This window comes from Esox lucius, chromosome 7 (genome assembly GCF_011004845.1).
Source record: "Esox lucius isolate fEsoLuc1 chromosome 7, fEsoLuc1.pri, whole genome shotgun sequence".
Classification (NCBI taxonomy): Eukaryota; Metazoa; Chordata; class Actinopteri; order Esociformes; family Esocidae; genus Esox; species Esox lucius.
The window spans coordinates 37852556-37867501 of NC_047575.1; the positions used below are offsets into that span (position 1 = coordinate 37852556).

The 14946-nt window shown below is 45.0% G+C and overlaps 1 protein-coding gene across 4 annotated transcripts in view; it reads left to right on the forward strand.

The window, feature by feature from the left end:
- The window catches only part of cadm2a (cell adhesion molecule 2a), a 403005-nt gene that overhangs the window by 291053 nt on the left and 97006 nt on the right, over positions 1-14946 (forward strand). For all 4 annotated transcript variants that reach the window (XM_034293280.1, XM_034293283.1, XM_034293281.1 and 1 more), the window contains one exon: positions 11256-11405. In XM_034293280.1, coding sequence (XP_034149171.1) covers positions 11256-11405 — 150 coding nt within the window. The remainder of the gene's footprint in view (positions 1-11255; positions 11406-14946) is intronic.

A 14946-nucleotide genomic window follows, 5' to 3' on the forward strand; every position in this document is an offset into this window, starting at 1 on the left:
CTGAACACATGAGGCCTGTGGGGGCAGGAGCCTGCATATCAACTGAACATGACCGGCATTAGACGTTCAGTCCATAATAGGGCCAGTGTTCTTTGGCTCTCTTCCAGATGTCTCCAAGGTTGTAGGTTCTCACACTGTCCTAGATTATCTGTGCAATAGTATCGGGATTCTATGGATTGTCTTTTGAACATCGCAGGAGTCTTGGTTCTCTTAGAATTTCCGCATTCATTCATCAATTTCCACATTATCTGGAACATGCAGTGTTGTGGTAATGTATATCATGTGCTACATGAAAAGTGGCTTTGTTATGGTAATGTCTTACCTCTGCACTAGACGACTGAGTATGTCTGTGTTATGATAATGTAGGTCACATCTACGCTAGATGGAGTTCCACTGTATTATGGTAATGTATAACGATAAACTAGAGGGAAGGTGACTGTGTTACGAAAATGTACATAATACTCATTACATCAGTAGAGAAATACGTAACAACACTGTTCAGCAGAACCACTAACTGTGGTGAGTGCATATATCAAATGATGTTTGTGCATGGGTCCCCTGTGAGAATCGAACAGTCCTGGTATTACAAGCCCCATGCTCTATCAGCTCACCCACCCAGGGCTCTTGTGTTGGTTTGATTAATTCTGTCTATGGATAGGCTGGTTGGACTGGTAACACTGATATGGCAGGAAATGTTGTGGCCCGCTACGTACACTGTTGGCGTGCCGGCTCTACCTGCCACAGACAGGCCAATTAGACGGACCCCACCAACATGGAAACAAGATGGTAGAGAGGTGGGGCAGGGAATAACACAGGGAGTGGAGAGTCCTGGAAGAGGATGAAAGAGAGAAGGTGTAAAAGTGAGGGGAAAAATGACAGAGTAATTTCCCTCAGGGAGTGTCATTGTAGATAGGAGAGTGGTGGATACCAGAGCGACAGAAAGGAGAAAGACAGATGAGAGGAGGCAAAGGATGGAAAGAGAGGAGAGGGAGGAGGATATGAGATAGTTGGATAACAAAAGGAACAAAGATAGGAGTTGAGGTAGGAGGCGACATATTTGTTTAATTTTACCCACAGAGATGAACTGAGGACAGCTGCCCACGCAGTCAGTTCTTCTCCATTCCACAGGAGACCTCTTTCAATCAGGCACGGGGTGGCCAGCGGGAAGGGGGATGGGGTGAGGACCCTCTCCACCAGGCAATTAGGCTGACCGAGGGACAGGGCCCTGCTAATAGAACTATCAAACTCTCTCTCCCTCTATGTAATATAACTGTGGCCTGTCTGTACTGGTCTGTCCCTGTGGCCTGTCTGTACTGGTCTGTCCCTGTGGCCTGTCTGTACTGGTCTGTCCCGGTGACCTGTCTGTACTGGTCTGTCCCTGTGGCCTGTCTGTACTAGTCTGTCCCTGTGGCCTGTCTGTACTGGTCTGTCCCTGTGGCCTGTCTGTACTGGTCTGTCCCGGTGACCTGTCTGTACTGGTCTGTCCCTGTGGCGTGTCTGTACTGGTCTGTCCCTGTGACCTGTCTGTACTGGTCTGTCCCTGTGGCCTGTCTGTACTAGTCTGTCCCTGTGGCCTGTCTGTACTGGTCTGTCCCTGTGCCTTGTCTGTACTAGTCTGTCCCTGTGGCCTGTCTGTACTGGTCTGTCCTTGTGGCCTGTCTGTACTGGTCTGTCCCTGTGACCTGTCTGTACTGGTCTGTCCCTGTGACCTGTCTGTACTGGTTTGTCCCTGTGGCCTTTCCGTACTAGTCTGTCCCTGTGGCATGTCTGTACTGGTCTGTCCCTGTGGCCTGTCTGTACTGGTCTGTCCTTGTGGCCTGTCTGTACTGGTCTGTCTATGTGACCTGTCTGTACTGGTCTGTCCCTCTGGCCTTTCTTTGCTGGTCTGTCCTTGTGGCTTATATGTACTGGTCTGTCCCTCTGTGCTGTATGTACTGGTCTGTCCATGTGGCCTGTCTGTACTGGTCTGTCCCTCTGGCCTGTCTGTGGACATAGCTGTGAGTTAAAGGCACAAACAACAAGCTGATCACCTCGGTTGCTAAAGTGAACATGTCCACGTGCTCCTCAGCACCTATGAAAAGAGTCCCCTAGAGGTGGCGCTGAGCTTTATGACAGTCTAGTGGGTTAGCGGTTGCAATGGCTTTGGGGTGAAATAAAATGTGTCATTGACGGCGGTGTGTTAGAGCCTGACATGTTGGATCTCAGTGTGTTGGATCCAGGGTTGATGGGTCCCAGCATGGTGGATCCCGAGTTGGTAGATCCCAGTGCTACGGTAACCGTTTGAACCGTACAGATCTTCACAGTGCTACTTTACTTTTTCAAACAGGGTAAAGTTTTTTCCACTACAGAAACATAATCTGGTCAGTCACACTCACATTAATATAAAGGTAAAGGTAATACTGTAGATGCAGTAAGGTAAGAATGTCACCTTGGTGTCTAACACACGCAAATACATACACACGCAAACAGACACACGCAGATGCACACTCAGGCAGAAAGTGTGTGTGCTCTCTGTAGTTTTTTTCTGTTTATTTACTAGCTCTCGCAACGTGTCTGATCTGTTCTTCAGAAAGACAGGTCCACAACAGTAGAGAGAGAGAGTATAGAATAAGAGTCGAGCAGTACAGAGAGGAGAGAGAAACAGAGAATAGAGGCAAAGAGAGAGTGTCATCGAGAGTGTACGGCAATAGATGGTTAGACAGTAGATGGAGAAAGACAGGAAGAGAGAGATTTGAGGAACAGAGAGAGAGAAGACGTGAGAGAAAGAGAGGATGAGAGAGGGGAGAGAGAGAGGACGTGTGCGAGACCGAGATGGAGGATAAGGAAGCACAGGCGAGCAGTAATTCTGGTGACAGGCCATGCTTCATGCAAAACCTTCATGAATAAAACATTCCTCCTCGACTCCAGCAGCCCAGATCCATTTCTCTCCATCTACACTACGCTCCAATCTTCCTCATCCTCATCCTCCTCTATCTCTCTCACACGCCATGTTAACCTCGGGAGACCTTAATCAGCACTGTAAATGACCCGTGCTCTTCCTCTCACCTCTGCTCCTCATCATCCCCTTGCACCTAATCCCTCTGCATCCTCTTTCCTGTCCTCTCAACCACGCTTCTCTCCTCGTCTCCTCTCCTCCCTCTCTCATTCCTATCTCCTCAACCATCTATTCCTGTCTCTCTCCCTCTCTCTCTCTCTCTCCCTCTCTCGTTTCTTCCACTCTCTCTCTCTCCCTCATCCTCAGTCTCTCCACCTTCAGTCTGGGTGTGTCAACTGTAAAATTGGCTCATCCCGGTTTCATACATACACTTCACGGTCAAATGGCTGCCTCCTTTGCCGCTGAAAATAGGGGGGGGGGGGGGGTTTGAGGGGATTGAGGGGTAGGAAAATCAGGGTAGGAGAGGTGGGTTGGGGGCAATGTGAGGACTGGGGAAGGATGACGGGGGGCTGAGAGGAGGTGTGGGAGAGAGAGGAGGAGAGAGGTATGGGGAGTGGTGGGAGAGAGGAGTGCAGGTAGAAGGGAGACGTTGCCGTAACGATAAGACCTATTCAATAGGTGTAACTGTCAGTGGCTAGACACAGCCTTTGACAAACTATGTCATTATGTGTCCCCAGTTCGAAAAAACAGCCCAGATCATCTTTTTTTTTTTAAACAACGTATTTATTCGTTCGCAGTCTGCAGTTCACAACAAAGTATACAGTGAATACTAATTATATTCAAATACAGCAAACATGTTTTACCCTGTATTCCCTCTCATTGTCTCTTCCCTATCAAGAGACATAAAAAGTATATTTAAAGACACCAATACAAAAGAAAGAAATTAATTAATGCAAAATAAGTAAAAAAAAATGTTTTAATAAAAGGTGAGAAAGAGGAAAAAGGAACCTTGAAATCAAAAACACAGGTAAGGTAAAGGGTCAATCCTAATTGCTACCCTGCACCCTCAAGGCTTGTTCCTGCGGGAGAAGGTTACCAACCTCAACATTGTGTTTTAAGAAGTAAATAAATGGTCTCCAGACAAAATCAAATACACTTTGTTGATGTCTAACAGTATACATTATCTTTTCCAATGACATATTTGACGCCATTTCTTTAATCCACTTTCTGATTCTCAGACCGTTGACAATTTTCCAATTAAGAGCAATTATTCCCACACTCAGTGGAATACTGTCCCTCTTGCTTCATTACACTTTATACAGGTATCGAGGATGTTATCATTAAACGTATGCAATTTAACAGGAGTCATGTATATGCGCATCAGCCATTTATACTGAATACGTTTGGAACTACTATAGACCGTCTGTGTCTGAGCCTTCTTACATGCCTCATTCCAGTCTTCTAAAGATATTTCGTCATTTACATCTTCCTTCCATAACCTCAGATGTGATTCTGAGGATTCATCAGAGCCCAGATCATCTTACAGCAAACCAGATTGCATTTCAGCTTTTCAGAAATACAGATATGTCCAAAAACATTTGGACACTGACACATTTTTCATGATTTTGGTTTTGTAAACCACCACAATGGATTTGAAATGAAACAACTGAGATGCAATTGAAGTGCAGACTTTTAGTTTTAATTCAAGGGATTTAACTAAAATATTGTATGAATCGATTAGAAATTGCAACCATTTTCATACACAGTCCCCTTATTTCAGGGGCTCAAATCTAATTGGACAAAATAACAAAATCATATATACAATTTTCATTTTTAATACATTGTCGAGAATCCCTTGCAGGCAATGACTGCTTGAAGTCTGGAACACATGAAACTGGGTTTCTTCCTTTGTGATGCTTTGCCAGGCCTTTACCACAGCTGTCTTCATTCTTTTTGCCTTAGGTTTTGTCTTCAGTAAGTGAAATGCATGCTTGATCAGGTTGAGATCAGGTGATTGACTCAGCCATTGCAGAATATTCCACTTCTTTGCCTTAAAAAACTCCTGGGTTGCTTTTGCAGTATTTTTGGGTCGTTCTCCATCTGTAAAGTGAAGCGCTGTCCAAACAACTTTGCTGAATTTGGCTGAATCTGAGCAGACAATATATCCCTATACACTTCAGAATTCATCTGGCTGCTTCTGTCTTCTGTCACATCATCAAAAAACACTAGTGACCCAGTGCCATTGGAAGCCAAGCATGGCCATGCCATCACATTGCCTCCACCGTGTTTTACAGATGATGTGGTATGCTTTGGATCATGAGCCGTTCCAAGCCTTCTCCATACTTTTTTCTTCCCAATTTTCTGGTACAGGTTGATCTTAGTTTAATCTGTCAAAAGAATGCTGTTCCTGAACTGGGCTGGCTTTTTTAGATGTTTTTTTGTTTAATCTGACCTTTCTATTCTTGAGTCTTATGAATGGTTTGCACCTTGTGGTGAACCCTCTGTATTTGTTCTTGTGAAGTCTTCTCTTCATGGTAGACTTGGATAATGATATTCCTACCTCCTGGAGAGTGTTCTTCACTTGGCTGGATGCTGTGAAGGGGTTTTTCTTTACCATGGAAAGGATCCTATTATCATCCACCACTGTTTTCTTCCATGGACGTCCATGCTTTTTTGTGTTGCGGAGCTCACCAGAGCTCACAACTGTTGATTTGGCCACTCCTAATGTTACATATATCTCTCTGATGTATGTTTCTGCAGCCTAATGTCCATTGGGCGGTGTAACCTGATGTCCGTAGGGCTGTGTAACCAGATGTCCATTCGGTGGTGTAACCAGATGTCAGTTAGGTGGTGTAACCTGATGTCTGTTCGGCGGTGTAACCTGATGTCCGTTCAGCTGTGTCACCAGATGTTTGTTCGGCGGTGTAACCAGATGTCTGTTCGGTGGTGTAACCAGATGTCCGTTCGGTGGTGTAACCAGATGTCCGTTCGGTGGTGTAATCTGATTTCTGTTCGGCAGTGTAACCTGATGTCTGTTCGACAGTGTAACCAGATGTCTGTTCGGTGGTGTAACCTGATGTCTGTTCGGTGGTGTAACCAGATGTCAGTTAGGTGGTGTAACCAGGTGTCCGTTCGGTGGTGTAACCAGATGTCCGTTAGGTGGTGTAACCTGATGTCTGTTCGGTGGTGTAACCAGATGTCTGTTTGGTGGTGTAACCTAATGTCTGTTCGGCAGTGTAACCTGATGTCTGTTCGGCGGTGTAACCTGATGTCCGTTCGGCTGTGTAACCAGATGTTTGTTCGGTGGTGTAACCAGATGTCAGTTAGGTGGTGTTACCAGGTGTCCGCTCGGTGGTGTAACCAGATGTCCGTTCGGTGGTGTAACCAGGTGTCCGTTCAGTGGTGTAACCAGATGTCCGTTCGGTGGTGAAACCAGATGTCTGTTCCATCCGTCATTCAGTTATTCATGAATACGGCTTTAACTGATCCCTTGTCAATGTTTTATTTCATCATTTGTAGTTTAATGTAAATCCTGGAAATTGATTCGATTTTTTCGGACACTGCAGAAATCAAGCTGATACCTGATAACAGGAGCATGATTGTAGAGAACCCTTGAGTTTTCATGGTTTGTGTGTTGTAGTATCAGCCTCATTAGCCTGATTGGTGGGTTAGACCAATCTAAGGGCCCTCTGATAAGCACACTTCAACACTCTTAAATGTACACTTGAGCCCAAAACAATGTACATCTCAGCCCTGAGCAGTGTCCACTCAGAAGGAGTAATCATGTTTCTGACGTGGGGAGAGGAGGCTGAATAATCCCACACATTGTTACTCACATAGACTTTAAAAGGGTTGTATTTAGTGTGTATGTGTGTGTGGGGAGGGGGGGATGCAGATTGCAAAACAAAAACCTACAAGAACAGTTACATTTCTATTACAAATCACATCGAAGGGAGTTTTTGAAAAAAATAAGGGATATCTGATGAACCCAGTTACATTTCAATTAGGTGGAATTTCATACAACCCCACTTCCAAAAAAAGTTGAGAAATGTTATTGGGACGCTGTGTATCATGTAAAGAAACAGAATACAATGATGTGCAAATCCTTTAAACCATTTATATTATAATTAATAGTACAAAGACAACATATTAAATGTTGAAACTGAGAAATGTTATTGTTTCTTGGAAAATATATGACCACTTTGAATTTCATGCCAACAACACCTTTAAAAAAAACTGGTTCAGGGGTAACTAAAGACTGGAAAAGTTGTGTAATGTAAAAATGTCAAAATCTCTGTTGGCAACGGACAAGGCCAAAAACCAATACCGGATGGCCGTGATCTTCGGGCCCTCAGGAGGCACTGCATTAAAAACAGACAGGATTCTGTAGTGGACATCACTGCATGGGCTCAGGAACACTTCTGAAAACCATTGTCTGTGAACACATTTCGTCGCTCCATCCACAAATGCAAGGCAATGCAAAGAAGAAACCAGATATTAACAAGATCCAGAAATGCTGTCACCTTTTCTGGGCACCAGCTCATTCAAGATTGACTGAGCCGAAGAGGAAAACTGTCCTGTGGTCTAACAATATATATTTTTTGGGGATCCACGGATGCCGTGTCCTCTGGGCTAAAGAGGAGAGGGACCATTCGGCTTGTTTCAAAAGCCAGCATCCGTGATGGTATAGGGGTGCATTAGTGCACATGGCATGGGTGACTCTGAAGGTACTATTAATGCTGAACAATATATACAGGTTTTGGAGCAACATATGCTGCCATCCAGACGTCTTTTTCAGCAAGACAATGCCAAACCTCATTCTGCATGTATTTCACCAGCATCACTCTGTAGTAAAAGAGTCTGTGTGCAAAACTGGTCTGCCTGCAGTCCCGACCTGTTACCCATTGAAAACATTTGGTGCATTATGAAATAAAAAATGCGACAAAGGAGATCCCGAAATGTTGAGCAGCTGAAATCCTATATCAAGCAAGATTTTAAAAAACATTTCACTTTCAAAACTACAGCTGGTAGTCTCCTCAGTTTCCAAACGCTTACAAAGTATGGTTAAACGAAGAGGTAATGCAACACAGTGGTAAATATGCCCCTGTCCCAACTTTTTAAAACCTGTTGCTGACATCAAATTCAAAATAGGCATGTTTTTTTCCAAAAGCAATAACATTTCACAGTTTCAACATGCTGTCTTTGTACTGTTTTCAATTACTTATGGCTGTAAATGATTTGCACATCATTGCATTCTGTTTTTAGGGATGAGAGGGAGATGAGGGAGTGGTAGAGTGAGGAATGAGGGAATGGTATAGAGAGGGATGAGGGAGAGGTAGAGAGAGGGATGAGGGAGTGGTAGAGAGAGGGATGAGGGAGTGGTAGAGAGAGGGATGAGGGAATGGTAGAGAGAGGGATTAGGGAGTGGTAGAGAGAGGGATGAGGGAGTGGTAGAGAGAGGGATGAGGGAGTGGTAGAGTGAGGGATGAGGGAATGGTAGAGGGAGGGATGAAGGTGTGGTAGAGAGAGGGATGATGGAGAGGTAGAAAGAGGGATGAGGGAGTGGTAGAGAGAGGGATGAGGGAGTGGTAGAGAGAGGGATGAGGGAGTGGTAGAGAGAGGGATGAGGGAATGGTTGAGGGAGGGATGAGGGAGTGGTAGAGAGAGGGATGAGGAAGTGGTAGAGATAGGGATGAGGGAGTGATAGAGAGAAGGATGAGGGAGTGATAGAGAGAGGGATGAGGGAGTGGTAGAGGGAGGGATGAGGGAGAGGTAGAGAGAGGGATGAGGGAGTGGTAGAGAGAGGGATGAGGGAATGGTAGAGAGAGGGATGAGGGAGAGGTAGAGAGAGGGATGAGGGAGTGGTAGAGAGAGGGATAAGGGAGTGGTAGAGAGAGGGATGAGGGAGTGGTAGAGAGAGGGATGAGGGAATGGTTGAGGGAGGGATGAGGGAGTGGTAGAGAGAGGGATGAGGAAGTGGTAGAGATAGGGATGAGGGAGTGATAGAGAGAAGGATGAGGGAGTGATAGAGAGAGGGATGAGGGAGTGGTAGAGGGAGGGATGAGGGAGAGGTAGAGAGAGGGATGAGGGAGTGGTAGAGAGAGGGATGAGGGAATGGTAGAGAGAGGGATGAGGGAGAGGTAGAGAGAGGGATGAGGGAATGGTATAGGGTGGGGATGAGTGAGTGGTATAGGGAGGGATGAGTGAGTGGTATTGAGAGGGATGATAGTGGCAGAGGGTTACCCCTTCATTGGTTCTAAACTGGTCTGCCTGCAGTCATAACCTGTTACATGGAATCTTTTTTTAGCTATTTTCAGAGGTGTACTATATAGAACATGAAAGAGGTTCTTGAGGGTTGTTTCTGCTGTTTGGACAGACACAGAATCATTTTAGGATCTTGACACCTTTTAATCTATGAATGTAATTACTGTACCACACGCACACACACACACACACACATAAAAGGTAATAGTGTAGGCAAACACTGCAGTCTGAGTCACTGCAGTTACATGGTTGGTTAACGAGATGTAAAATGTCCATGTTGTTTCTCGTTTGTTCTGTAAAGGTCAGTGGAAATTGAAATTGAACGAGCTAAAGCTTTATTAGCACGAACATTGACCCTTAAGAAGGATCCCTGGCTGGATGGAGAAACAGTTTCTCTGAAGAAATAAAACTTCTGTGCATTTAGCATGGTTCAGATTAGAGAGAAAGCACTCCCGAATGGATCACTATGTCGTATAAAGTGCACTGCTTTTGTCTGTGGCCTAATTTACGAAGCGTGTTTTCCTGCAAAGAAAAAAACCTGTCGTTCTCTCAGTCAATTCAATTCACTTCAAAGGGGCTTTATTGGCCTGGGAAACATTTGTTTACATCGCCAAAGCAAGTGGAAAATAAGAATACTTTTTTGTTGCAAAAGGGGAAATAAACAATTGGAAATTGTCGCCTCTCGTTCTCTCTTCCTCTATCTCTCTGTGCTCCTTTTACTCTCCCTCTCTCTTTAGTTCTACTGTAAGGTTATTTATTATCTCTCTATCCCTGCAGAGGTTGTGGGTGCGCGCGCGTGTGTGTGTGTGTGTGTGTGTGTGTGTAAGCCTTTATTCACTCTCTCAGTAAAAGCTTCCCTCCGGGGCAAAGATTTATCGGCTTATTATTATTTACTTACCCCAGCACACACACACACACACACACACACACACCTCCCTGTCTCTATGTCTTTGTGAATAACATTAGAGTTAAATAAAGATTCACCATTCTTGGAACGTAATTAGCAGCAGGAAAAGAGAGAATAACAATTTATCATTATTTCGTTCTTTCCATCTTGCTGTTTTTCTTTCTTTCCGTCTCTGTTTCTCTCTCTTTCCATCTATCTGTTTAATTGTTAATGTCATGGAACTAGTTTTATTTGCAATAATACTTGTTGTCAAAGTAACAATGTTGAACAAGTCAAACTGAAAATAAGCTTTAATTGGGTTTTAATTAATCAGCATAACTTACTGACATTAAAAAATACATCTCTTTCTGTCACACACACACTCAATCACCCCTCTCCATTTATCGCTCTCTCTCTCTCTCACACACACAATCACAATCTCTCTTTCTCTCTCTTAAAAACACACACTCAATCTCTCTGCAGCTGGGATAATGGCTGATAAAGTGCTGTCCCACATGTTTATGTGTGTTTGTGTGTGTTTTCATATGTGGTTGTGTGTGTTTGCGTGTATGCGTGACACTGTGCACATGTGGACCCCGAAGGTTAAGAGTGTGGCTAACGAGTCCAGAGAAGAGTTCAATCCTGGCCCAGTAGTTAGGCTTCCCCCTGTTAGATAGAACCCACCATCCACCCGTTGGATAGAACCCACCATCCACCCTCCCCATTGGATAGAACCCATCATCCACCCGTTGGATAGAACCCACCATCCACCCTCCCCGTTGGATAGAACCCATCATCCACCCTCCCCATTGGATAGAACCCACCATCCACCCTCCCCCGTTGGATAGAACCCACCATCCACCCTCCCCGTTAGATAGAACCCACCATCCACCCTCCCCCGTTGGATAGAACCCACCATCCACCCTCCCCGTTAGATAGAACCCACCATCCACCCTCCCCGTTAGATAGAACCTACCATCCACCCCCCCCCCCGTTGGATAGAACCCACCATCCACCCTCCCCGTTAGATAGAACCCACCATCCACCCTCCCCGTTAGATAGAACCTACCATCCACCCTCCCCCCGTTGGATAGAACCCACCATCCACCCTCCCTGCTTTGCTTGGCTGTGTTTCTATGTGATTGTAAGTCTGAAGTGTGTTCGTGTGATATCCCACCCATGTCATGTAAACACACGTGTCCATTTCATTAACAGCGTTGTCCTCTGCAGGGTCCTTGGGGCAACAGCCTCTGGTCCAGAACGTGACGGTGACGGAGGGAGAGACGGCCAACATGACGTGCCGGGTGGACCACAACGACCAGACCTCTCTGCAGTGGTCCAACCCAGCACAGCAGACGCTGTTCTTCGGAGACAAGAAAGGTGAGAGACGCTGATACATACACAGACCTGCATACACAGAGACACACACGCTAATACACACAGACGCGCACACACACGCACACACACACGCACACAGACAGACATACAGACGTGAATGAGTCTGGAGACACAGTGGTGAACATTATGCTGCCTGCAACATTAACCAGCATGACTGTTTTGGTGGCGGGTCAGTGATGGTCTTCGGAGGCACTTCCTTGGAGGGCTGCACAGACCTCCACGTGCTAGCCAACAGTATCCTGACTGCTGTTAGGCACCATCATCAGACCTTACGCTGGTGCAGTGGGTCCTGGGTTCCTCCTGGTGCAGGACAATGCCCGGTCTCATGTGTCCAGAGTGTGTAGGCAGTTCCTGGATGAAGAATACATTGATGCCATTGACTGGCCCTCATGTTCCCAGAACTGAATCTATTTGAGAAATTCTGGGACGTTAAGTAGTGCCACAGACTGTCCAGGAGCTCAATGATGCCCTGATCCAGGTCTGGGAGGAGATCCCCCAGGACACTATCTGCCGTCTCATCAGGAGCATGCCCAAACGTTGTCAGGAGTGCATACCGGCACGTGAATGCCAAACACACTACTTAGTCACATTATATGTTGGAACCGCCTGTGATTTCTATATAATATATATACTGGAGGTCTGGTGGTCCTCCAACCACACCTTGATTGACCTGGCTGTGTGGCATGGAGCATTGTCCTGCTGGAAAAAACAGTTCTCAGAGTTAGGGGACATTGTCAGAGCTGAAGGAAGCATGTGTTCTTCCAGGATAACCTTGTACTTGGCTTAATTCGTGCCTCCTTCACAAAGACAAATCTGCCTGATTCCAGCCTTGCTGAAGCATCCCCAGATCATCACTGATCCTCCAACTCATTTTTCAGTGGGTGTGAGACACTGTGGCTTGTAGGCCTCTCCAGGTCTCCGTCTAACCATTAGACGACCAGGTGTTGGGCAAAGCTGAAAATGTGACTTGTCAGAGAAGATGACCTAACTCCATTCCTCTATGGTCCAATCATTATGTTTTTTTTGCAAACTTCATTCTGGCTCTTCTTTGAATCTCATTGATGAAGGGCTTTTTTCTAGCTTTGCCCCTAGGAGCCTGTTTCGAACCGTCCTCGCTGTGCACTTCACCACAGCTGCTGTTTGCCATTTTTTTTGTAGGTCACTTGATGTTATCCTACGGTTGTTGAGTGACATTCGAATGTGACATTCGAGTTGACGGTCATCTTGGTCAGTGGACAGTCGTTTTCGCCCTCTTCCAGTCTGTAGCTTTGTTGTACCCAATGTCTGTTGCTTGACCTTGTTCTTATAAACCTCTGTATTTTCAGGATGGAAGCAATGTGACGCTCACTATATCCCTCCGCCAGTAACGCCAGAATTTAACACTTTTTTTTTCAACTCATGCTGAAAAGTAATATTTTTTTTCAAATTACCTTTGAGGTACTACTTGCACTGTTTTTGCCATCCAGCTGGACCTATTGCAGGAGGATAGTAATGACCACAGCAGTGGTCTTTATACATTTCTTTGTTAAATTAGATTTGGTTCAGGTAATCACCTAATCAGGACCTCATTAAGTAAAATGAGGTGTGCCTGTGTTGAAATTTAACAAACACTGGAATGGAATGACTGCCATACATGTAGAGATGCTGATTTAAGAAACATTTGGAATTGTCTCTTAATTTTTTCCAGAGCTATCTATCTATTTATCTATCTACATATATATATATATATATATATATATATATATATATATATATATATATATATATATATATATATATGTAAATTGCCATTAAAAAATGTTTATTTGATGTGCTATGATATGTATATATATATATATATTAAGATTTTTAAATAGCAGATCACAAACATACATAAACATGTGCAGGCATGCACAAAATGTGCACACACACAGACACACACACACACACACACTCACAGACACCCACATACACTTTAATGCAGGTAACAGACAGAAAGCAATCACTTTTTCCTGACAGGCATTTCAAGTCAGAGTTATCGTGCTGTTTATTGTCAGGGCTTTAAACTGATCTGCCTTCTGATTGGAGGATAGGAGACCGCAGGGCTATTTATTGTCTGGACTTTGAACTTCTCTGCCTTCTGATTGGAGGATAGGAGACAGCAAGAGCAGCTGACCTTGTGGTTAATCCTGAATCTATATAATCACATCAACAGAATAGGATACTAACACCTGACCCTCTGGAGAACTCACCTATAGAAGCTAATCTCCCCCTACACGCATACATGCGCACGCACACACACACACACACACACACACACATCTCAGCACAGTGATACAGGAGAACATTAGCAATGTAATCCGGTATAATACTCCAGGTGTTTTCATTCAGACCTAAACTTGTCTCTTCGCTCCATAATTAAATTCCCTGCTCAGCTTCTCTCTCCCGTTCGGTCTCTGACAGATCCTAGTTGGCTTCCTGTTACCTGTCTTCACCCACTTTTCTCACAGAGTCACATGATGTCCTGGTTGTTGCTGTGCTCGGTGAACGCAGCCCATTCCTCTCCTCTTATTGGCGCTGCATATCATTGTGTTGCTATTAATGTGTTGAACGAACTCAGCCCTGTTTTCCTCCCCGGCACAGTGTGAGACAATCCTGCTGAAGGGTTTCGGTGAACGCAGCCCATTTCTCCTCCCGTGGGCGCTGTATTTCATGGTGTTGGTAATGTTGTGGTTAGCCAACATTTCCCTGGTATCCAGCGCGGGCCTCTTAACCTCACAGTTTAGTCACAGCATCTCAACAGCAACACCATTTAAACTCCAAAAAACGAGAAGCTGTTCCTCAAATCTTTTCCAACAAACAAGATACAAAACCTTAGAAAAGGTCTAGAACCAATTATGCATAGTACATTTGAATAATTGAATGCTTACCCAGGGAGGGTTCTTACCCGAAGAGACGTGCGGTAGTAAGTGCATGCACTATTCATGCTTTCTTCAGGACCGGTGCGCCATGGGAATTAAACAGCCCTGGCATTGCAAGTCATCCATCTGCATTCATAATGCTCAACCGCTCACACTACTCCGTTCATCAGTTTAACATTGCAAACATCACTGTGTATCAGTGTATCTCCACAGTCTGTTGCTCTGTGCTCTGTCTTAAGAGCTCATTTGTTGCTCCAATGAACAGACTGTTGACACTATTAATGTCCTTTTAGAGGGGCAGTTTCAGCACCCTGCAGCCCTGGACAACAGCGACTGTCATCACCTGCTTTCGCCTCAGATGACGAGTGTTCTGAGAGCGGTGTGGTCTGCCGGCTTCACCCCGGCTGGCTGATCGATGGACACTGCTGATTGGTTAAATGAATTTTGTACAGCTAGGTGTCAGTGAGCACTTCCTGTAGATAACACAACGTTGTTCTCTACCTGAATTTAACACAGAGAAAGACTTCTGGAGACCAAAAGCACACGATTAGAGAGAGAGAGAATTCTACATGATGGTGAGTGAACAGGGAGAGAGAAGAGACAGAGGTTCCATGAGATGGTTA